The 22,555-nt window shown below is 50.7% G+C and overlaps 7 protein-coding genes across 7 annotated transcripts; 4 read left to right on the top strand and 3 right to left on the bottom strand.

Moving 5' to 3' along the window:
* Window positions 1-46: 46 nt before the first annotated feature.
* Window positions 47-2,905, bottom strand: N7477_004674 (mRNA-binding protein PUF3; the record flags this gene model as incomplete). Its single annotated transcript, XM_056966337.1, has 4 exons — window positions 47-456; window positions 508-2,616; window positions 2,665-2,812; window positions 2,864-2,905. 4 exons carry the CDS (start codon window positions 2,903-2,905, stop codon window positions 47-49), a joined length of 2,709 nt encoding a protein of 902 aa, XP_056823118.1.
* A 5,017-nt stretch (window positions 2,906-7,922) lies between these two features.
* On the top strand, window positions 7,923-8,462 carry N7477_004673 (uncharacterized protein; the record flags this gene model as incomplete). Its single annotated transcript, XM_056966336.1, has 1 exon — window positions 7,923-8,462. The coding sequence occupies one exon, from the start codon at window positions 7,923-7,925 to the stop codon at window positions 8,460-8,462; it is 540 nt and encodes a 179-aa protein (XP_056823117.1).
* A 1,237-nt stretch (window positions 8,463-9,699) lies between these two features.
* N7477_004672 (mannose-ethanolamine phosphotransferase GPI13) lies at window positions 9,700-12,967 on the top strand (the record flags this gene model as incomplete). The annotated part of the gene is made up of 2 exons (XM_056966335.1): window positions 9,700-9,872; window positions 9,973-12,967. The coding sequence occupies 2 exons, from the start codon at window positions 9,700-9,702 to the stop codon at window positions 12,965-12,967; spliced, it is 3,168 nt and encodes a 1,055-aa protein (XP_056823116.1).
* Window positions 12,968-13,806: 839 nt separating this feature from the next.
* Window positions 13,807-15,582, bottom strand: N7477_004671 (uncharacterized protein; the record flags this gene model as incomplete). The annotated part of the gene is made up of 1 exon (XM_056966334.1): window positions 13,807-15,582. The coding sequence occupies one exon, from the start codon at window positions 15,580-15,582 to the stop codon at window positions 13,807-13,809; it is 1,776 nt and encodes a 591-aa protein (XP_056823115.1).
* A 639-nt stretch (window positions 15,583-16,221) lies between these two features.
* N7477_004670 (cytochrome P450) lies at window positions 16,222-18,254 on the bottom strand (the record flags this gene model as incomplete). Its single annotated transcript, XM_056966333.1, has 8 exons — window positions 16,222-16,387; window positions 16,451-16,611; window positions 16,726-16,990; window positions 17,049-17,159; window positions 17,216-17,387; window positions 17,446-17,832; window positions 18,033-18,129; window positions 18,192-18,254. The coding sequence occupies 8 exons, from the start codon at window positions 18,252-18,254 to the stop codon at window positions 16,222-16,224; spliced, it is 1,422 nt and encodes a 473-aa protein (XP_056823114.1).
* A 571-nt stretch (window positions 18,255-18,825) lies between these two features.
* Window positions 18,826-19,995, top strand: N7477_004669 (uncharacterized protein; the record flags this gene model as incomplete). Its single annotated transcript, XM_056966332.1, has 3 exons — window positions 18,826-19,198; window positions 19,248-19,521; window positions 19,584-19,995. The coding sequence occupies 3 exons, from the start codon at window positions 18,826-18,828 to the stop codon at window positions 19,993-19,995; spliced, it is 1,059 nt and encodes a 352-aa protein (XP_056823113.1).
* An 856-nt stretch (window positions 19,996-20,851) lies between these two features.
* N7477_004668 (cytochrome P450) lies at window positions 20,852-22,481 on the top strand (the record flags this gene model as incomplete). The annotated part of the gene is made up of 2 exons (XM_056966331.1): window positions 20,852-22,257; window positions 22,316-22,481. The coding sequence occupies 2 exons, from the start codon at window positions 20,852-20,854 to the stop codon at window positions 22,479-22,481; spliced, it is 1,572 nt and encodes a 523-aa protein (XP_056823112.1).
* Window positions 22,482-22,555: the final 74 nt, after the last annotated feature.

Below are 22,555 nucleotides of genomic sequence, written 5' to 3'. Positions count from 1 at the left end.
ATTAGAACGGATTATGTGGGCAAGCAAGTAAGTAGTGTGCAACGAATTAGTGAGCACTGGTGACATCGACCGGGACGGTGTTGGCGGTCTCGGGACTGGAAACCGAGGTCACAATGCTCTTGGCAAGGCCCTTAGGCTCCAAAGATCCGTCAACAGTACTCTGGTTGTCTGTTGGGGGAGGAGTGGGCGGTGCCGTGCCGACAAAGGCCCGAGGCGGCTCCATGGTGGGGATGGTGCGCTTCGAGGGTTGAGGGGAGGATTTGTGGGAGGTCGGGGGAGTGGTGGAGGTGACATGCTGCAGAGGACCAGTGGTGGGAGAGTTGGGGTCGAAAATGAGTTTCTCAATTGCCACAATCTGCTTTCCATAGCTGAACTTCTTCAGCTGACTCAGGAGAGGCTTGATCTGCTCGATGAGGGCCTCGCGCTCGGCGCCCTTCAATTGACCAAGAACCTTTTCTGCATGGGTATTAGTATGAGTTGACACCGAAAGAATGCGAAGGCACTTACGGATGACATAGTTTCCATACTGGTCACGCATGAGGCCGAGCAGAGGACTCTCGCCTCGCTCGTTGGAGGAAGTGAGAGTAGAAATGATGTGATTGCGCTGGCCCTCATCGCCAAACTCAATGCTCTTTTCGACCACGTTGCTGGCAAACTTGTGCTTAGAGTAAGCAAGGAGCTGCGAGTTGACGATCACGATCATGCGGTCACGGTCCTTCGCATCGCCATTCTCGATGACGTGCTGGATCACGTAGTTACCAAACTGATCGGGGATTAGGTTGGCGGTGCAAGCATGGAGTTCGCCCAGGATGGATTCACGGTCGACTTCCTCGCAGTGCTCAAGCATGCGCTGAATGACGCGGCAGCCGTAGGGGTGAGCAGCGAGGCGGTTGACTTGGCCTCGGAAAGCGTTGATGATAAATTGGACATATTGTGAGGGGACACGCTCGATGGCCTTCTGAATGACGTGATTGCCATTCTGATCACGCACACACTTAAGCACATGATTCTCCAGTTCCTTAACCATGGCGGCCTGCTGATCCGTGAGGATATGCTCGAGGGCCTTTTGAACCACACGGCATCCATACATCTGGGTGGAAAGAGCGAGGACGTGGCCGCGCATCTGGTTTGCGAGTATCTTTTTCTGGGTCTGGTTGCCGTGTTCAAAGAGCTTTTGCACAACGTAGTTGCCGAAGACGTCGGTCATAAGCTGCAAGCAGTTGGGCTGAATCTCTCGGAAAACTTGCTCCTTCTCATCACTGTTAGCAGTCTCGAGCTTTTGCTGGATAAAGCGGGATCCATGCTGATCACCAGAGAACTCAACGACATGGTTGTAGATGTCCTTGAGCTCGTAGCGCTTGTTGCCTTTGCTGTTGGCACGGAACTCTTCCAGTAGGGGGCTGCGGACAACCTGCGTGGGGTCATGCTCGCGGTGAGGTCGACCGACGAGAGCAGCCGCGCCTAGTCCGCCCGAGAGTGCCATGGGGTAGAAACCTTGGAGCGCACTCATACGGGCTTGCTGGTAACCCTGGTAGTCGTATGATTGGGGCATCTGCATGCGCTGGGGCTGGACGAAGTCTTGTTCCTGGAAGTTTCGCAGTCTGCGCTCGAAAGCCGCAGCCTGGTTCTCAGACATGCGGCCACCGGAGTTGCGGTACTGAGCATCAGCTCCGGCATAGAGAGGGCTTTCCATGCGAGCGTACTCGGAAGGAGAGATAGAACCAGTATCACCGCCACGCGAACGAGGCTGGTAGGCCAGGTGCATATCTTGCGCACCTTCAGCTCCATATCCAGCAAGGGCCTGGTAGCTGGTATCTTCATTGTTCTGGAACTTGCCGCGCGGGAGAGAACTATCAAATGATGCGTGAGGGACATATGGCGGGCGCTGAGCAACTTGAGCTGAGAATCCGTTGTCGAGTTGCATCTTGTTGAGGCCCGCACTGAGATCAATTGAGTTATTGCCATAACGGCCGTCCATGCTATGGTTGTCCGAGTAATAAGAGGGATGGGCAGAGTGGACGGGTCGTTGAGCATAGGAAGCCGAGTTGTGAGACATGTGAGAAAGGGTGTTGCGAGTCTGCGGAGGAGACATGCCGTCAGGAATGCCAGAGGCCAGGGATGAGATGCCCATCGCGGCCATATCTTCCTGTCGCGAACTATCGAGAGATCCGTTGAACCCAGACTGGACAGGAAAGGCTTTCCCCACAGGGCTGGTTCCCAAACCAGCAGAGCTCACCTGTCGTCGACCGTCACCGTTGCGGAGGGCAGGAAAACCACCGAAGGACATACCTTCTCCGGACGGAGAAGCACCCTCGGATCCGTTGAAGTAAGGACGGTGGCTAGCGGTGCCAGCAGAGGTGCCGATTCCAGTCGTGCGAGGCAGAGCGAAGTAGGAGGAATCAGCCGCATCGTTCATAGCCGGAGCACTTCGATCATTGGCACGGGTCTGATTTGGAGAGGTCGCCATGCTGCGGTTCTGGCCCATGGGCAAAGCGGTTGTGTTGACAGTACTCCAGGGAAGGTTGGGACGTCCAGCCCAGCCATCGGATTCAGAGGAAGAAAGCAGCGACCCTGAACCCGACTTTCCTTCAAACGCAGTATCGTTCATGTGTTGTTCTGGACCATGTAAGCTCGAGTCCACGATCCGCCCTTGCAAGCACATACCATCGAAACCACCTCCCAGGTTGGAGTCACCCCAGATGTTACTATTCCAGCTCGATTTGCCGAATCCTTTGCCAACACCGTTGTTCGAACCGCGAGAGCGGTCACCGTTCATGCCAGATGAACCCATATTGGCTCGGTTGGATCGTACCTGAAATTGTGTCAATATCGGACCTGCGAGCAGATCATAACGACCACTTACGTTGTGTACGTTGTTTGCATTGGCGGCCATGGTGGAAGTCATTCCAGGACAAGCGGTCGGGGCGAGGAAGTTCAGATATGTACTCGAACGGTGGGCGGTTATTTGCAGTAAGGTCGAGAATTAACGACACTTCAATCACACAAAGCCGAGCGTATTTCCGGCTAGTATTTGCAGCGAGCACCAGGCGCGAGGAACGGCGTACACGAAGGAATATAAGACTGTCCGAAAAGAGATCCTAATTAGCAGACTAGTCAGGGTCGTGTGCCCACGGTCGTACCACCCCATCGAAGGGCCAGAAGGAGAGGAAGAGTACACTCACCAAAAGAGGGGACAAGGGATCACAGAGCCCACAGAAATTGAGTGATTCGTTTCTCCTCAGAAGCCACGAACCCAGGACATGTACAGAATATGAGGGAGAGTGAAGGGGGAGGAGGGATAGTAGATGGGGAGGTTGAAGATTGAGAAATGCGGATTATGAGTTCAGGGAAGGCGATGCAAGGCGACAAAGAATTGGAGGGACTGAAAATGTCCCTTCGTTTGTCGGTACAGTTGCAGTGTGTAGCCGGGAGCGCAGTAAATGGTCGACGTTACTGTGCTCCGTGCATGCTCCAGGAATCTCCCAGCTTGCCGATCGTCCTCATGTGCGTGGAGAGGCGATCCCCGAGAATGGAAGAGCGTTTGGGACCCTGGAATTGCGCGCAAGGGGGGGGGTGGAGGGTGGTTGAAGGACGGAGGGGATGAGATCGCGGGAAAAAATAGTTGGAATGCGGGATTCGTTGCGCAGTTTCAGTGGGTCGTAGGGGAATGTGGAAGAGAGACAAAGCACGGCATTAATGTAGTCCAGCTGTCACACAGGCGCCAGCATGACAACCAAGTCCTGGAATCTTTTTTTTTTTGGGTGGCGTAGGGTTGAAGTGGAGGTGAAGAAGAATAACGAAGGATTAGAAGAGAGGAGTGGGGGAGGGATCTCCCACGAAACGGAGAAAATAGAATGGTAATAAAGGGCCGAAAAAAAAAATTGAGCCAAAAGAAAGGTGAAGTCCAGAAAATGATAGATAAGGTGCGCAGAAAAACGATTGCCAGAGTTGAGGAGATCAGCCGCTTGTTACAAATTTCTGTATTTAGCATACCACGATGACGCCTCGAGCAGGGTCGATCCCAGTAGGTACTTGTGAATCTATGGTGATTGATCCTAGAATAGATGTACCGCCGAGCCCAGACTGGTGTTTGGCCTGCCCATACCCAATGTACGGTACTGTCACGGATCATCGATCTGTCTTCTTTTTAGGCTCCGTATCTGGGTAGCTCCTCCCCATTCATGAAACTTAATAACTTTAGTGTTATAAGACAGCAATGGGAGAGTTCCCAATTCATCAACTCCCTCATACACTACAATCCTAACAAGCACCGGCGGTGCACCAACACGTTCACCGCCATGTTATCCACGGTCTGCATCAAAGCCAACCGTCTCGGTTTCCTTGGGCAGCCCTTCTCATTCAAGACGTTGGACTCGACAGTCTGAAATCATCTATCTGTACGCTTCGGCGAAAAGTTCCTATCAAGTGAATTGAGAGGAAACTAGGGAACATACCAGGAGCTACGTTCATCTATCCCCTAGGGTCAGAGCATACCGCTAACTCGGGCTCGGGCTCAGACTCAGGCTCGCCCTCCCCGTGCCTGACAGATCTGCAGGTAAACCTGCAAAATTGAGTGGGGGGGGTGGAAAAAAAAAGTTGAAAAAGGAAATGGGAAAAACTTGGCAGAGGATTACTGCAGTTCTGGGTCAGAAACAAACCGAAAGGGCAAAAAGTGACTGCTCTAAAAGAAAAATTATCAAGTGGCCCCCAGCGGAGCCATCGAAGCCCCAAGACCCACATCCGACCCTAGTTCCGACTCCGAGCAAGGTACAAATTAAAGCTTGTTCCCGTAAACAAAGAGCCATAGCCAGAGCTAGAGCTAGAACCAGAACCAGAACACCACACCAGACAACCAGGGCCCAGCTTACACTCACGGAACGGGGCATTCTTGCCCACCTTGAAGCTCCGGGGCCCGCCACCTTTCCAACTGTGGATTCGCCATTCCAGGCCTCTTGTCCTCCGGTTGAGAACTAAATGGGTACAGACAGGCGATCAAGCCTCCAGGATCCAGGTTTCTTCCACTCTATCCCCCTTGAGCCAGATTTGAATGAAAAAAGAATAGCCTCATCCTCAAGTCCGCTGCGAGTCTCACAATAGTGTGCTCGGCCGTCAATACTGCGTTTTGGGGATCACCTCGTAGATGTTCAACTCAACCCCTTGCTTCGCTTCTCGTCACACTGTTCCTTGGATTCTAGGGCTGGGATCTTTCGGAGTGAAGACCGCGACTGGCTCTGTAGTCTATTCCACTTCCTAAGGTGAACCAGAGATGGAAGAAAGAAAATCGGAAAAAAAACCCCCCCCCATAATCAAGAATGGAAAAACTAAGGCACTGTTGTCCGTCCACTTCCCACACGAGGAACATCCTCTCCCAAGTTTCGCCCGGAGAGATTGAAAAGAGGCCGAGACATCGAGGCGAAAGTTCATACAGGGTGATGCGAGCAAGGATCCGTGGGTGCGGATCCTTGCACAAGAGTCGTACAGCTAGGTGTCAAGCCATCACTTGCAGAAAAATCTTCGATCTCCTTTCTTTCCCCGGATCGGAGGGACTTCGCCTTGCATCCGATTGCCGTCGGCCTTGGAGCCCGCCTGGTGGAGCCAGGCCTCCTTTTTGAAGTGTGGCTGCGAACTGGTTGTACAGTGAGTTAGACCTTTGTTCTGATCGGTTTGCCGGAATCTGGAAATGACGGGGGGGCTTCTTCACGCCCGGAGGTATTCCCGTCCACTGGGGAGATGATGTACCAACTCTGAGTTGTGGGGATAGGTGTTAGAGAGATGGAGGCCTTGTTGATTGCGATCTTCGGGACTAGGGTCTCCTGGGTGTTTTTAACTCGGTAGGGACGTGCTTGGTCATGTTTGCTATCTCGGCTGGAGAGTCTTGGCGAGGCCGATCTGGCGGCTAGGATTCTCGCAACATGTCACGATCATGAGCTATCATTGGTGAGACTGTGTTGTTCGTTTCATCGTAGCTGTCGTGTGGTAGACTCGTGGAGCGTCCAGGTGGGTGAGACCGATATGTTCGTAGGTCTCGAACTAAAGCAGCATAAAGGTGCGGCGATGGTGTGCTCTGTTGCACGCGTCGATGCAGTTTTTCCAAACTTGATACAGGAACTCAGTTTCGGATCATTCAGGGAGCCTCAGTTGTCCAGATGAAAGGTGTTCCCAATTTGCTAGTATTGCAGTGAAGAGTAGCTGCTCAATTCTTGGTGACGGTGTATATAGCTTGGAAGTACCTTCCAGCTCCCCACTCCGCTGTTAGGTCCCAATAAATATGTTACGTGAAAGCAACCTCAGACGCTCATTCATTTCTCATTACACTGCGTTTATTACCGAATAGCATTGCTTCTGAGTTAAAGAGTATGCCCAAATAGGGAATTTTGCTCTCATTCGGACAAGCTCCCTGCTGTGGGTACCCGAGACGGTCTTCAACTCACTCGTGTTTATTGCACTTGATTCGAGAATTATGGTCAGGGCCATGCTTTCGGGGTGAACCTTTTCAAAGAAACAGCCGTTGGTCCTAAAAATAAATATACTCGGTGTCGCACAAAGTGTCTACTGTTACCCGCGTTGATATCACGATATATATCCTCGCGGACGTCTACTGCACATCTTCTGTCTTACCCTCCAGCCGCGCAGTTCTTTCCACGTGTCTATGTGTCTGTGGTATAATCAATATCCGATGTGAATACCACTTATATGCCATAAATTCATATGGGTTACGAAATCGGGTTCAGATAAGGTTGGGTGAATGAAGCGATTCGCGATGAATGAGAATGACTGTAGGCAGCAATGATGTGCTCCTGGTAATAACGTCCTCGAGCACACCAGAGACTGGACGTCTCAGCTACCTACAGACTATGCTGGATGGGATTCCAATTGTCTTCTCACGAAATACCGAGTTGTGATGGACAGTGAGCAGAGATTCGGTCTAAGAGTAACCTGGGGCCGCCCGAGGTATTTCGGGTGCAATGTTTATTTACTTCCCCAAAGGGGTTGCTATACTTCCTGCAAGTTTATGCATGAGAAACATCCAATCTTACTCCATCACGAGTGTCGGCGCAGGTTAAATTAGACTCCTTTGACACAGACTCCAATTACATCATCCACGTCGCAGATATTGTGTGACCCACAGAGCTTGATCTGACTTTATTCAACTGATGAGACTCGGTACTATAGCGACCCGGTGGCCAAGCGGGAGTATAGTCGGGAGACTGGGCATGGTATGGTATGTGAGCATACCATGATGGACCTTAGCGAAAAAGCGCATGCCACGGATTCCCCAATCGGGATCAGGGGGGCCAGCAAGAAACCGGTATAGAACGGTGGAGTCTCTACCGACGCCTCGGGCGAGTCAGGGCGCGTAAACAGCGTGACTGGGGCGGGGGCCGATGCCAGGCACCATGCGCTGCTTATTGGCTTGAGGGTTACATCCATAGGCACAAACACCGCCCGTTGGTAGACGGCCCGTGAAGCTAACCCTTGAAGGGACTAGAGGGGCCAAAAATAAACAAAGAGGGCAACGAACAGTCGTTCTGGACTGTCCCGGACCCCCGTGGTCGACGCTACCCTCTTTTTCCCCTTCTTCCCCTGTTTTCCCTTCATTCTCTAACCCTCCTCCTTCAAACTTCCACACGTCCATTCTTTCCCCTCTTTCCCAGCAGGTGTCGGCTTCACTCTTTCAGCTGCGCTGCGATCCATTCTTTCTCGACTTTGATCCTTCATTCGACCCTACTCTCCGAACTTGACGTCCGCGACCTTGAATTCGACCTGTCATTCCACGTTTCGACCGTGTTTACTCGACTTCCCCGGATGATATCCGTGACACTCTTTGGAATTTAACTTCGTCGATCGCTGTCTCCCCTGAGACCTGACCGAGAACAAATCCGACAAATCCGACATCGACCAAACCCTTCACGATCGGCAAAATGATTAACTACGTCTCGAAGCTCGTTGCCCGCGATGACACCAAATCCCAAGATGGCCTTTCTACTCCCATGGTCGACCTGTTGATTACCCTGTTGGTTCTCATTCTGCTTGCCCTCGGCCTCGTCGGCGGTCTGCTCCTTCTCAAGCGCAAGCGCCAGGCCCAGAAGGACACCCTGCTCCCCGTTCACAACGGTCAAGTCCCCACCTCCGGGCGCCGTCTAACTATCCACGCCGGAAAGACCAACTCCATTCTCGTCTACGATGAAAAACGCTCCTTGATGGAGAACTCCGACAGCCCGCCCTCCAGCCCTGTTCCCGAGATTCGTATCACCTTCCCCGAGGAGGAGGATGCATCTGGTAAGCGCAGATCCGGTCGTATGGTCGTTGTGCGCATCAGCGAGACCGGTAGTGTTGGCCTCGAGCCTTGCCACGAAGACCTCCCACCTTACCAAACCACCGACACCGGTCGCTTTCACTCGCTCGACATCGAGCGTATGGGTGGCTTGAAGGAGAAGGGAGAAGTCAACCACTTCTCCTAATGCGAATCCGAGAGACGTTGCGACCAAATGTCCTGCCGTTGACATGTGTCTGCCCCGACTCTACGCATTTTCTTCTCCTCTTCTTCAACGACCCAAAAGCATGACGAGCGCCTTGGCGAACATCTTGAACCTCTTTTTCCACATACCTCTTACTTCCCGACCCTGCCTGCGCGGCTTGCACATATGCTGATTGTGCCTTTCGACGTCTGGCTTCGCCTGTGCAAGGAGATTCAGGGCTCACCTGGCCCTGGACTTCTGCCGAGGCTGGACTGTGTATAGCGAGGGCCTGCCAATTTACTGTTTGACTGTTACTTATGGCGTTTATTCTTTTACGGTATCATGTTGCTTTCGACCCTGCCACGTTCCTAGGGCTCGAAGGACGTGAGACACTTTTCTCTTCACCCCTGTTGTTTCTATTCTCCAAACCTCTTGACGGGCAGCGTCTTTCTTTTTGTTTACTTTCAACGCTGCCCTTTTCTATTTTCTACCTTCTCATGTGCCTTTCCATGTTTGGTACACCCGGCAGCTGGATAATGTATTTAGTCCTCCTATCTTTTGATTTTTTTGAATGTTTCCTACTTTATTTATGCATCGATGTGTAAATTCTTGTTGTATAAGGTACCTAGAGGGATGCATATGGCTTGGATTGTTTGCTCTCTTGAAATGATGGAGGTATTTTTAAGCTCCTTTAAGCCCTAATCACACAACGCTCTTTGTAAGTGTCCAATGTAGCTAAACAGAGCCTCTAGGACCACTTGAATCCTCATGTAAAAGTGAAGACGTGTGCAGCACCCGGGCGCCCCCCCCCCGGAGCCAATCAGAAGAGCATCCAGAGCTCTCTCCAACCCGCCGAGTTCCGCAACGTCGAAATTTAGCCAACGCTCTCTCATTACATTCAGCTCTCCCATTCACTCCTTTCCTGATACCCGGCCTCTCTCGAAGCCATGTACCACTTCTGAACTCTCCACCTAAGGGAAGCCGCTAGAGGAGCACAGAAAGGGGCGACCATATAATCCGCACCAGATTCCCCGTGCTCTCTCATTCTCTCCTTTTTACTACGCGCCCTCTAGGCGGGTCAGTTGGCTCAATCCACGCCTGAACTCGGCTTCCCTGCCCTTGCAAGACTTTCGGCGTCTGTTCGTGGCCCGCTCCATACGCACTAGCCGTCCCTTCGTGGCCTCCGCAACTATCGAACGCCACACGCGATACTACTCTGTATATAGCACAACTCTTGGAAATGGCGTCGATTGGATCTGGCGGTATTCTGCCCCCCGCTGGCTCGCGGGCGCGGAGCTCGGAGCAGGCTGGGAAGACCAAGGCGCCTGGTTTTCAGGATGCAAAGGCTTTGGAGCTCGAGGGGCAGTTCAAGACCAGACATCTTGGTGTATTGGGGGTGCTGACTTGGATACTGTGAGTTGAAGGGCATGGGAGGGGTTCTTCTTATAGCTTGTAGCTAGGGAATTGATCCCGGATAGGAGGACGTAAACTGACTTGAATCCCAATTTTGCAGGTTCCTACACGCTGCTGGCATTTACTTCTTCACCAAGGGTTTCCTTCTCACGCGCATGGTCTTGGAAGACAAGTCATCCTGCGATGTTCTCCCATTTGATGACGCAGTTCTTCCACAGTCCAAAGGCAAAGGTTGCTGGCATGAGAAATCCTTCGACAAGGCCGTTGTCATTATCATCGACGCTCTTCGCTACGATTTTACTGTGCCGTTTGTCCCATGGGCAGAGAGCGAGGAGGCAACCCTCTTCCACGATAATATTCCAGTCCTCTACGAAACCGCCGTCAAGAACCCCGCCAACGCCTTCCTGCTCCCCTTCATCGCCGACCCACCGACAACTACTCTGCAGCGCCTGAAGGGATTGACTACTGGAACTCTGCCCACATTCATCGATGCAGGATCGAACTTCGCCGGTACCGCTATCGACGAGGATAATCTCGTTGCGCAGCTTCACCATGCCGGAAAAACACTCGTCCAGCTCGGTGACGATACATGGCAGGCCCTGTTTCCAGGATACTTCCATGAGAACCTGACCCACCCATTCGACTCCTTCAACGTCTGGGACTTGCACACAGTCGATAACGGCGTCAACGAGTATCTTTTCCCTCTTCTGAAGCCCGAGAACCGCTCCAAGTGGGATGTCATCTTCGGCCACTATCTCGGCGTGGACCACGCTGGACACCGATATGGCCCTAACCACGCTGCCATGGCTGCCAAGCTGCAGCAAATGGACCAGGTCATCCGCGACATCATCGCCGCTCTTGATGATGATACCCTGCTTGTCGTAATGGGTGACCACGGGATGGACGTCAAGGGAGACCACGGCGGCGAATCAGATGACGAAGTCGAAGCCGCCTTGTGGATGTACTCCAAGCGCAGTATTTTCGGCCGAACCACCAAGGACACAGTGCTCCCGCCTAAGCATGCGCGTGAACGCCCCGTTCCCCAGATCGATCTTGTCCCGACGCTGTCACTCCTTTTGGGAATGCCTATTCCGTTCAATAATCTGGGTTCTCCCATTGAAGAAGCATTTGCCGGGGCTAAAGGAAATGACTGGGCTAATTTGGTAGCTGTGAACCGTCTCACCTCGGCTCAGATCAAAAGATATCAGCATCAGTATGCGCAGGTGCGCGGTGCTGGCGATGACGAGGAGTCGTCCAAGCTTTGGGAGGCTGCGGAGCAAGGGTTCAAAGCTGCTTCGAAGGGTTTCTCATCGAAGTCGGCCGCTGCGAGAGCTAGTCACGACCTCTATCGCAAGTATCAGCGGCACACATTGGATATTTGCCGTGGTCTTTGGGCGCGCTTCGATGTGCCGAGTATGATTGAGGGTGTGGCGCTCTTGATCTCCGGTATTGTGTTGCTGGTGTTTTATGCCCGTGGCATGAACTCAGACCGCACGGAGCTTACGCCCGACCTTCTCTCTCTCGCTGCCGTTGGTGCCGGAATTGGTGCCCTGGCTGGTGCTGCCTTAGCTTTGACTGGTATCACTGAAATGACGGCTATCGACCTCTCTGTGCTGCTAGCCGCGGCTGGAAGTATGGTTGGTGGCTTCTTCGCCATGATAAAAAAGTCGGCCAATTTGACCGTTCCCTTTCCTACAGGCATTTGGGGTGGGCTTGCGGTCTTCTTCACAGTCTCTCAGTCCGTCGGCTTCGCATCCAATTCCTACACCATCTGGGAAGACAATATCCTGCTTTTCTTCCTTACCACTTTTGGTGTCTGCGCTGGTGTCTCTTCAATGCGTCAGAAACAAACCACAGACCGGGTTCTGGGCGTGTACCATTCAGTCCTCTTTGTCATTCTGGGCCGCGTGGCGTCGTTCTCTCGTCTCTGCCGCGAGGAGCAAATGCCTTTCTGCCGCTCCACATACTACGCCTCATCCACCTCCTCAATCTCCGCCCCCTGGCAACTGGCGATTCCATTCCTCGTCACTCTTTTCCTCCCCAGCGTCGTGCGCTCCTTTTATGTCGGCTCGAAATCCTACGAAGGTGCCGCAACCTTGTGGATTGGCTTCGCCTTCCGCCTAGGGCTCCTCATCACCTCCATCTTTTGGATGCTTGAAGGCGCCGATGACGGCGAATGGCTGCCCATCCGCAAAGAACTCCTTAAATCTGTGCGCACCTTCCTCGCCCAGTTAGTCCTCGCCCTCGCCTTCGGCGCCGGCACAGCGGCCTACTTCTACTCGAAGCCCTGTGTCAGTATCAGCGTCAGCGCGCCCCAAGTCACCAAACCCCAAGAAGACCCATCCGCACCTCCTGCACCTCTCATCTTCGGCCAACCCGAACAAAAACCCCGTAAAACAGTCACCATCCTCGGCTTTGGCAACCTCCACGGCACACGCTTCTTCTTCCTCGTCCTCAACTTTGCCCTCGCCATCATCCTCATGCAAAAACCGATGGGGCAGGGCGCAATCGCCCTTCTCCTTTGGCAGATCCTCTCCCTTCTCGAAATCCTGGACACCAACGCCCTCACCCTCTCCAACTCACCCATCGGCCCCGTCGTCCTCGGCCTCCTCGGCTCATTTTACTTCTTCAAAACTGGCCACCAGGCCGTCTTGAGTAGTATCCAATGGGAAACCGCCTTCATCCCCCTCTCCACCATCAAATACCCCTGGTCTCCCCTCCTCGTCATCCTCAACACCTTCGGCGCGCAAATCCTAGTCGCCCTCGCCGTCCCCCTCACAGTCCTCTGGAAACGGCCCTTGCAAACTCACGACAGCCAGGCGCAAGGTGCTAAGCCCGCCAACCCGGCGACAAAGTTGCTTTCAGATGTCGTCCAGGCGGTTGCCACGCATATTCTATACTTGGCGACTATCAATCTTGCTACGACGATGTGGGCGGGTCACCTGCGGCGCCATCTTATGTTATACCGGATCTTCAGTCCAAGGTTCATGATGGGAGCGACCGTGCTGGGTGTTGTTGATGTTGTTATGATGGTCTTTGCTGTTGCCGGTGTTCGGTGGAGTACTGTGAGTGTTGGAGAGATTTTTGGATGGTAGATTTCTTGTGATGTGTTGAAACTGCATCGATGCAGGTTTGGTCTGGTCCTTGAGGGAGAGGCTGGCTGTTCATCTTAGTCATTCTTTGGACTCACTCACCTTCTAATTTTGAAAGGGCTGCTGATGCAGACCCGTGTACTACCTACCTTTTTTCTTAATTGTATTAACTCTATCTCATAATAGAATGCATGTAATCTTCATCCAGATGTATTGTTTCTTCGATGACTGCGCTGGCCATCGGATACGCCATCGTTTTCGTCTTAAAAGTTTTCGTAAGTCTTATCACCAAGCGCAGCAAAAGGCAATATGGCGTGTATAGGAATGTAGAAAGCCATGCACCTGATACTCCGTTCTTATTCCGCTCGTCAAACATACCCGTTTTCCGATAATCAAAGTTATGGAAAATATGCCCGGGCACACTCTTTCTGATCTGGATCGAGACATTAGGCTTCCGTTTCATGAATCGTCAAAAGAGATAGAGGACCTTGAAGCAGCCTCGGAAAGCCGATGGACCGTATTGAACACGGGCCATAGAGGCCGTTCTTTCTACATCTTGGGGGAAGGTGCTACTCTCTAGTAAACATTTGAAGAGTGTAAATAGTAATTGAAAGTCGCGCAAGAGAGTAGATTCGCTAGTAGATTTAGGGCCAGGTATCATTCACTGGATGACAAAGCGAACCTCCCTCTGTACCTTTTCGGACAACTCTCTCGCTTCCTGGCGTGATTTTCTGGACCTGAGATAGAATACTGCTACAAAGGTGAAACCTTCCTTCCGTGGGTCTGGGACGCGATCGCCCTTCTTGAACAGGCATCGCGAGAATGCCATTGACTCCTTCAGCTCAGGACATCGCTCCAGCAGCTCGACGCAGACATCGTCCGATTGGAAAATCCCCCCCGTGAGGTGCCGCACACAGCCATTCTTCATACCAAACCTGCGGCTCGCCCGAGAAAGGATACATCAGCTGTCTTGCTCTCTCCGTTTCGCCAACAGCAAAGAGAATCGATGCCGCTGGTAAATCAATACCGTATGCTAAGGTGCAAGGGAGGGAATCATGCGGACCCGGAGGCCGTGCGTTGATTTCAATGAGGAAATTCGTGGGCTTCGGGTTGGTTGAGTCCTCGATCTGACGAGTTGAGAGATCCAAAAGTCCATTTGGTCCTACCTTGTATTCCATGCTCGAGTTCTGGATCCGGGATTCCATATGGAATACGCCAGTGGTGAAGCCAATACGCAAGAGAAGTTTGTGCAGGTCGCGCACGACCATGTCCTGTTCAGACTTGGGTAGTGCCGATGGAAAAGCTGTGACGTTCTCCAGGAAATTGACCTCAGCATTTGAAGCGCCATGACTTTCTGCCAAAGCCATGTCCCCTGATTTGGGGAAGTCATCATTGACCTCGTAGAACACGAGGTCCCCATCAGCGATGATTAAATTGGCGTTGACTTCTGGTCCGTCGCAGTAGTTTTCAATCACCACAGAAGTGCTACGCAACGATGCATTGAATGACTGCATGGCGGCCTTCAGCTCTTGCAAGTCAGCCACTTTGCATGTTCCCTCAGAGTTCCAGCCCAGTATTGGTTTCACAATGAGAGGAAATCGGAAGTTGTCGTTAATATCGATGCGGTCGACGGCCTCGACGGAGGACACCCGAAGCGCGGGCATTCCAGCTGCGGTGCGAGATTTGTACTTGTCCGTGCAGATGCCAAATGCCTCGGGTGATGCCATGGAGAGACCCAGCTGTTTCGCAGCTTCAGCAACGGATACTAGCATCGGATCCGCGAAGCAGACTATACCATCGACAGGCTGTCCATAGCTCCGAACAGCATCCACTATCCGAGCGGTAAGCCCGGTATCGGGCATAATGTCAATGGGTATGAATACCTTTCGCCAGTGGGCGTATTTCGGCCCTTCAATCCAGTGACCAGGGCGATCAAGCACAACAATGTCAATATTGAGTGCCACTGCTGCGGTGTACATCTGTCGACCATACTCCCTGTCTGGTCGACCTTCAAAAAGGACAAGTGTCTTTCGTCTGGGTTGGATTTTCGATGTCCAGGGAAATGAAATTCGTTTCTCAAGCTCTGCGTCCAAGAGACGTAGCTTCTCCTCGCGAAGAAGGCTGGTACCGTCTAGCACACAGAGAGCTCCGATCGATCCCACAACCAGCTCGACGAGGCCTCCAATGGAGTTTGGAGTAGCCGCAACTGGAGTGAAAATGCGTTCATGTGCACCAAAATCGCTGATGTGGTCCACCACGTGGTCACAGTCAATCAGTCGAAAATTGAGAAGATCGGTCCGTACGAGGTAACCTTCTTCTCGAGGCAGAATGAATCTCAGTACCCCCTTGCGGCCGTCTGTCGAAGCTAGCTCAATGCATTTCTCAAAGAAGTCGAAAACAGCTTCCGGGCCTAGTTGTTCGCAGGCGAGGACTTGCTCCTGTAAATTCCCATTTGATGTTTCGACGTGTCCATTCACTCTCTGAGCCTGCTCATTTTCTGGGCAAAGAACCACTGAGAATGCAAGATCCAGTGCACACCAGTATCCTGATCTAGCGTGCACAAGCTCAGGCCGCTCAACCCGAAGATCGAAGGCTGATCTAGTCAGCAAGTGCCTCATGTGCTTGGAATGAGAAGGTAGAAAACACTTACTATTTGAAGATGAACGAATTCTGAAGACTGCCATCTCGAATATGCCAGTTCATCGTGCGTTGGATTCAAGGACTCAACGGGCTTTTGAATCTTGGACTACAATACTACCTAGGGTAAGAGCCGAGGGAAGAGGGACATAGAACACATGACTGGTAACCTATACTGCATTTGGTCTCCCATTCGGTGACATCCCCTGTGCACCGCATTTATTCGGGCTCGGGCCCTATCCAAAATGGCAAATCCGATTTCGCCCAAAACAGAAGTAGTACAAATCGATCTTCTAGACTATGTGCTTATTTTAGGGTGAACGAGAACAGGGGCTTCCTCTCACACCTGGCATAGTGAAGTAGTACTTGCGCAGATACACCCCAAACGCTTCTCAAATAACAGAGGTTTCAAAAGTCAATAGAAGCTCGTAAAAATTAAAATGACGGATTTCTCGACAACCCTCTGCTATTTGCTTTGAACGTGGCCAAATTTACGTTGAACCAGGACTTAGGCACAATATTCTCAAAATTTGGCAAAAAAGTATTTTCTGATAATGTCCTTTTACTTCGTCTATAGATGAGACAGATCCTCATGACTTGGAAGCTCCTGCACCTGTCTGTTACATCTTCCCGGTGGCAGGAGTGAACCGAACAGGAAGTTTGGGTTTCCACCACATCATATGGATACGGCTTTGAGCCTCCCAGTCCAGATGTTTGTCCATGAGCTCCAGATCAAACTTATAGTGCATCTTTGCTAGGATTAGACAAATCTCCATGTAGGCAAAGCTAGCGAAGTTAGTACCAGTATTTGCTTCGGTTGACTGAAATCAATGCCACTGCGTTACTTACTTTTTACCAATGCATCCTCGGGGGCCCAATGAGAAAGGTTGACTCGCCTCCTTCACGTCCTCACATTTAGGATCGAGCCAACGTTCGGGCTTGAAAGCGAATGGATCGTGGAAGTATTTTTCGTCATGAGTGATGGTCCACGCACTCGTATATACTTCGACCTTTTGTGGTACTCAAATGTTAGCTATAATACTGTCTGTGAAGCTCACACATTTGCATCACGCTGAAAGCTTTTCTAAGGAAAATTAAAGGAAAAGAGTGATTGAACAGCTTACACCTGGAGGAATGTAGACGCCATTGATTGTTGTCCCACTGGAAAGACGAGGAAATCCTTGGGACGCTGGTGGGTAGATTCGCATTGACTCTGCGATATATGCACGTAGGTAAGGCAACTGCTGGGCAGAAGTTGCATCAACTTGGTTCACTGAAGCATATCGTGAGCGAATTTCGTCCTTGACCTTTTGATACACTTCGGGGTTTTGTAGTAGATAATAGGTAGCCGCCGAGAGAAACGTCGCTACTGTCTCACCTCCTGCAATACTGTGAATCTGTCAGTTATTCAGCCCCCCCTGTCTAGGCCTATCCGAGAATCTCCCACATGATCGTTGAAGCATGAGCCGTGAGCTCTTCCTTTTCCATGTCTCCGGAATCCACCTTATGAACAAGGTAGTCCATGAAGTCCTTGCGGGAAAATCGATTCTCCAAGCGCCTAGAATAAGGATTGCTCAGCAGGGTTCGTGTGGCAACATTGGGCACATAGACTACCTTGCTATCTTCTCGCGGCTGAACCCCGAGTGTTTATCTCTGACGCTAGTTGTAAGTCGAGGTAGAATCTTCGTGCCGATTGCTTTCAATAATGGAAATCGCTGTAGATTGTCCAGCACTGTGATGAAGAAGAGGTGCTCCACGATAAGGTCTGACCAGAAATGGGGTTTCCCTGAGCATTGATGACTTAGTGCGAATGTTTGGCAAATTCTCACGGGAACTCGACATACTATTCTCTATGCAGTGGAATGATTCACCAAAGGCCATTTCACCCACAATGTCAAAAGCGAGCATTTCGAACCATTTTGTCATGTTCAAACCACTGACGGTATCCCCAATCTGACTGAGGGTGGCCAAAAAATCATCAACGGAAGCCTGTACAATGCTCTCTTGCTCCAAAACCGCTTTAATTGTAAAAGCTGGCTGGAGTGCTTTGCGCATCTGTGCGTGCTTTTGGGGGTCTCGCTCGCTACCTATGCACAGGCTGTTGAACCCAGACCCATACATCTCGTAGAATTCGCTTTTGATCATCGGCGGATTTGTGGCGCCATAAATGGCTTTCCAAGACTCAAGCGAGGCGAAGGATAACTCATTCGGTGACACACGAACAACAGGACCTAGGGTAGACTTTCAGTTTTTCCGTGGAAGACATTCCTTGGATATCAGGTTTACCATGACGCCGATGAAGATTGTTGATTGCAATGTGGAATCTACCTCCCATCGAATACCATATCCTCCATAACTATTACTCATTCTGTCAGCTGAGGCTCACAAGCAACTCCGAAAAGTGCGGTATAACACTGGGAAGATTAATTACGCACGAGGGACGCCCTGCCGAGCAATGGACCCGGGACTTTAGCTAACGGGTGAAGCCAGATGTTGTAAACCGTATAGTACACAAAGTATGTTGCACACTGCAAGGTAGTATTGTTAGCATACCTGGTAGTCTTTTTGATTAGACATCAAAGTGACGCACTAATAACGCAAGGCCTATACCAAAGGACGATACTAGGTCTCGGGAAAGAGCGTGGAGAGTCATAGCTGTGCTAGTAGATGAGGCGCGATGCTTGTGAAAAAAAAAACTATTTTCTCTCAGCAAAGATATGAAAGACAGTGGGATCATTGCCAGAGTTTTCACCAGCCACCTGGGCAGATCTTTGAAAGGCCAGTGGTAGCTGTCACCCCCGAGCGCGAACTCTTGAGTCGAGATCTCGGCCTCATCCATAAGCGGCACATAGATATTCATACTAACCCTTTTAGGCAATGAAGACCATCACCTTCTTCTTGCACTTTTATCGTTCGAGAAATTGATGCGGAATAGATAGGCCCAAGTTGAGTAGGTAGATCTGCTATCGGGTGCTTCTCCTTAAGGAAATGTCGCCACTGCTAACGCCGAAGGCAACATCTCACCAATTACTAAGGCTTAGTTTGAATCGTCTACTTGATGAAATGGGCTAGTGCTATTATATTTACCGAGTTGAATGTATCGGACTCTACTTGTATATAATTCTCGGCCTGCAGGCACCTCCAATCTACCACTACAGTTAAGAATCTCGTGCAAGAGCTCACAGCAAACGCTCCTTTCCAACCTTCCTAAATCTTCATTGACAATGGCGGTCAACTTCATCCTCCAGTGGTTGCCTTTGCCTGCTGTCGTAAAGGCCTTAGGGCTTGCGCCCGTAAATGTCCTTTCCTACAGTCCCGACAGCGAGTTGAGCGAGAAAGCCGCACTTGTGGCTAAAGTCGGAAAGCAGGAGGGGGAAGGTTCTCTGTTCCAGCCTAAGATACACCCGCTGGTGGATCAGATCTCTCGGGAAGTCAACGACTACTTTCTTCAGCACTGGGCCTTCGAGGATGAACGTGCTCGGAAGAAGTTCATTGCCGCCGGGTTTTCGAAAGTTACTTGTCTTTATTATCCGTTGGCACTAAATGACCGCATCCATTTCGCTTGTCGCCTCCTGACATTACTTTTCCTCGTTGACGGTATGAAGGCTCCTCGCCTTCTCTAGTCCAGGGCTGATTGAATTGATAGACCTTCTCGAAGACATGTCCATGGACGAGGGCTCTGCTTACAACGAGAGGCTGATAGTCCTTTCCCGAGGGAATGTTCTTCCCGATCGCAGCATTCAAGTTGAATGGATCACTTACGATCTCTGGGAGAGCATGCGAGCTCATGACAAGGTTCTGGCTGATGAGATCCTCGAGCCAGTCTTCACCTTCATGCGAGCCCAAACCGATAAGGTCCGTCTGTCTATCAAGGGACTTGGTAATTATCTAGAGTATCGCGACGGCGATGTCGGGAAAGCGTATGTGACTCTGTACGCTTCGGTTCACATTTGGCACAGTTTGACTAACATTCTCGCAAAAGACTACTCTCAGCTCTTATGAGATTCTCGATGAACTTGCAAATGGCTGATACTGAGTTGACAGCTGTGACTCTAGTAGAGAAGAATTGCTCGAAGCATATTTCGGTGATCAATGATATTTACTCATGGGAGAAAGAGTGTCGCCAGGCTCAATCCGGCCATCATGAGGGATCCGCACTTTGCTCATCAGTTCAGGTTACGGCTGAAGAGACCACCCTTTCCCATGATGCCGCCAAACGTGTTCTTTTCTCGATGTGCCGCGAATGGGAGCGTGTCCATGCTGAACTAGTGGCTGCAGCTATGGCAGCAGGATGTAGCAGAGATTTGAAGGCCTATCTCAAGGGAGTAGAATACCAAATGAGCGGGAACGAGGAATGGAGCAGAACAACCCCGCGTTATCATTCGGTGAAATAGATTGAAAGAGACTCGGGAGTACTGATCTCTGGTCTTGGGAATTGTTCTGTTGGGTTAGTCTCGCAGTTTGCATAATTTGATTCTGTTACTGCAATAAATTCATACGTACGCTAAAGAATCCTAACAATTGTGCAGCCCAAATTTGCAGCATCTAATGTGTAATGCTAAAGCTCAGATATGAGAGACTCCATATAACCGCGTAGACTGAAAATGTTGCTCATGAAGCATGTTTGGCCTAACCGTTTCATCAAATACAAAGTGATTTTTCCTACAATTCAAGGTTACAATACAGGAGTTGACAGTATGCTTCAGATTCATTCCCATTGGAATACCAATTGTTGATCACCAAACTGAGCGCAAGACATAATCCTGCTGATCTTGTGAAAGAACAATTTCTAAAAATTCTTTGAGTTACGGTCTGTTGGCGTAAGTGAAAAGCCACGATCGCACTTAGAGCCGTCGCATGCAACATGTACCGCGAGCCAAGACTACTTCTGGACGCAACCCCCTCATCTCGCACCGATAAAAGACCAGCACCTATCCCCACCAACGATATTTGTCATTCGCGCCCAAATTGAATTTATCGGGATGTCGACTTCCTCGCGATCTGCGTATGTTTGTTGGCTTTTGCTTAGAGCGGCGATCATAGCTCGGCATTGGCCTAGAACGGTAACGTCGGCTTGTTGCCATACTCAGCGACGCACGACCACCACAATTGTCTTATCCTAGGAGTCGTTAAGCCTGCGGAAAAACATTAGCTTCCACTCATCAAAGGTCGTATAGGCCGTCCGGGCGCCTTCGTCAAAGATCCCAAAGGATACTTTGCGAGAATTTCACTCCTGGAATTTGCGTTGCGATGATCTCCCAACCGACCGGGATGGCTTTCCTGAACTTGCAAACCATCCCCCCTATCGTGCTGTCATTTTGTGTCTATCTGTTGCTTCTTAGCATCTACAGACTCTGGTTCCACCCTCTTTCCAGATTCCCTGGCCCCAAAATTGCGGCTCTCACTTTATGGTACGAGTTTTACTATGATGCGATCAAAAAGGGATTGTATACTTTCGAAATTCAGCGTATGCATGAAAAATATGGCCCTATCGTACGAATCAGCCCAAACGAAATCCATGTCAATGATCCAAATTTCATCGATGAACTATACGCAGGCGGCGGAAAAATTCGCGACAAGTATCCATATTTCAGTGCTCAGTTTGGAATCCCAGAGAGCGTCTTTGGGACGCCATCGCATCATCTTCACCGGTTGCGACGAGGGGCATTGAACCCCTTCTTCTCCAAGTCGTCAATCAAAAAAATTGAACCCGTGATACACAGGGCGATCGAGAAACTTTGCCAGCAATTGCAGACGTACGCTGGAACGGAAAAACCCGCCACTCTGAACATGGCATTCAGCTGCATGACGACCGATATTGTCACACAATATGCCTTCAATAAGAGTTACAACTTTCTGGACTCGCCCACCTTTGAGCCAAATTTCCACCGCGCAATTGTTGCTGGTTCCGATATGGGCCTTGTCGTGAAGCATTTCCCTTGGCTTTTGTCGCTCATGAAATCAATGCCGCCTTGGCTTGTCACCAAGATCAACCCAGAGATGGGCATATATCTCCAGTTCCAGGAGGATGTGCGGAAGCAGATCAAGGATGTTCAGGATGAATTGGTCGGGTCCGATCCAAAGGTTGCCCGTCATGCGACTATCTTCCACGAGTTGTTGACGGGAGATTTGCCAGAGCAAGAGAAGAGTATTGCACGCCTGTGGCAGGAAGGGCAAATTGTCATAGGTGCAGGAACGGAAACCACAGCTTGGACTCTCTCAGTCACCACTTTTTACTTACTTGAGAATCCCGAGATTCTTGGACGCCTGCGCTCCGAGTTGCAAGAGGCAATTCCTGATGCCGACGAACGCATTGAGTTGAAAAGACTTGAGAATCTGCCCTATTTGAGTGCGGTGGTTTCAGAAGGGCTACGACTTTCATACGGCGTGAGCACACGCCTTCAACGAATTGACCCCGATGAAGCCCTCTACTTCCGCAGTCAAACAAAGACTGGAAGGACCGCTGAGTACTGTATACCCCCCAGAACTCCAGTTGGCATGACAGCAACGTTGATTCATACTCATCCCGACCTTTTTCCTGACCCGTACGAGTTCCGTCCCGAACGCTGGCTGGATGAGCAGGGTCAACGCCACAAGAGACTGGATAAATACTTGTTATCTTTCTCGCGAGGAAGCCGCCAGTGCATAGGTATCAAGTAAGTAGCTCATTTTCCCGGTCTCTTACCAAACTCAAGGCTGACATACCATATCTAGTCTCGCGTATGCGGAGCTCTTTATGGGAATTGGACTTCTCATGAGGCGAATGGGATCGAATATTGAACTCCATGAGACCACAAGAGAGGATGTTGAAATTTGTTATGATCGTTTTGTACCGACCCCCAAAGACACGACGCAGGGTATCCGGGTTCTTGTGAAGTGAGGCAGACCTGGATTAGTACTAGCTACCAGCCCAAAAAGGTACATTTGACTTTCAATGAAATGCAATCAGTATAA

The sequence above is a fragment of the Penicillium maclennaniae genome (genome assembly GCF_028827695.1).
Source record: "Penicillium maclennaniae strain IBT 15551 chromosome Unknown utg000004l:1.0-3007600.0:1.0-3009580.0, whole genome shotgun sequence".
NCBI lineage: Eukaryota > Fungi > Ascomycota > Eurotiomycetes > Eurotiales > Aspergillaceae > Penicillium > Penicillium maclennaniae.
This window is presented reverse-complemented; position numbering and strand designations above follow the sequence as displayed.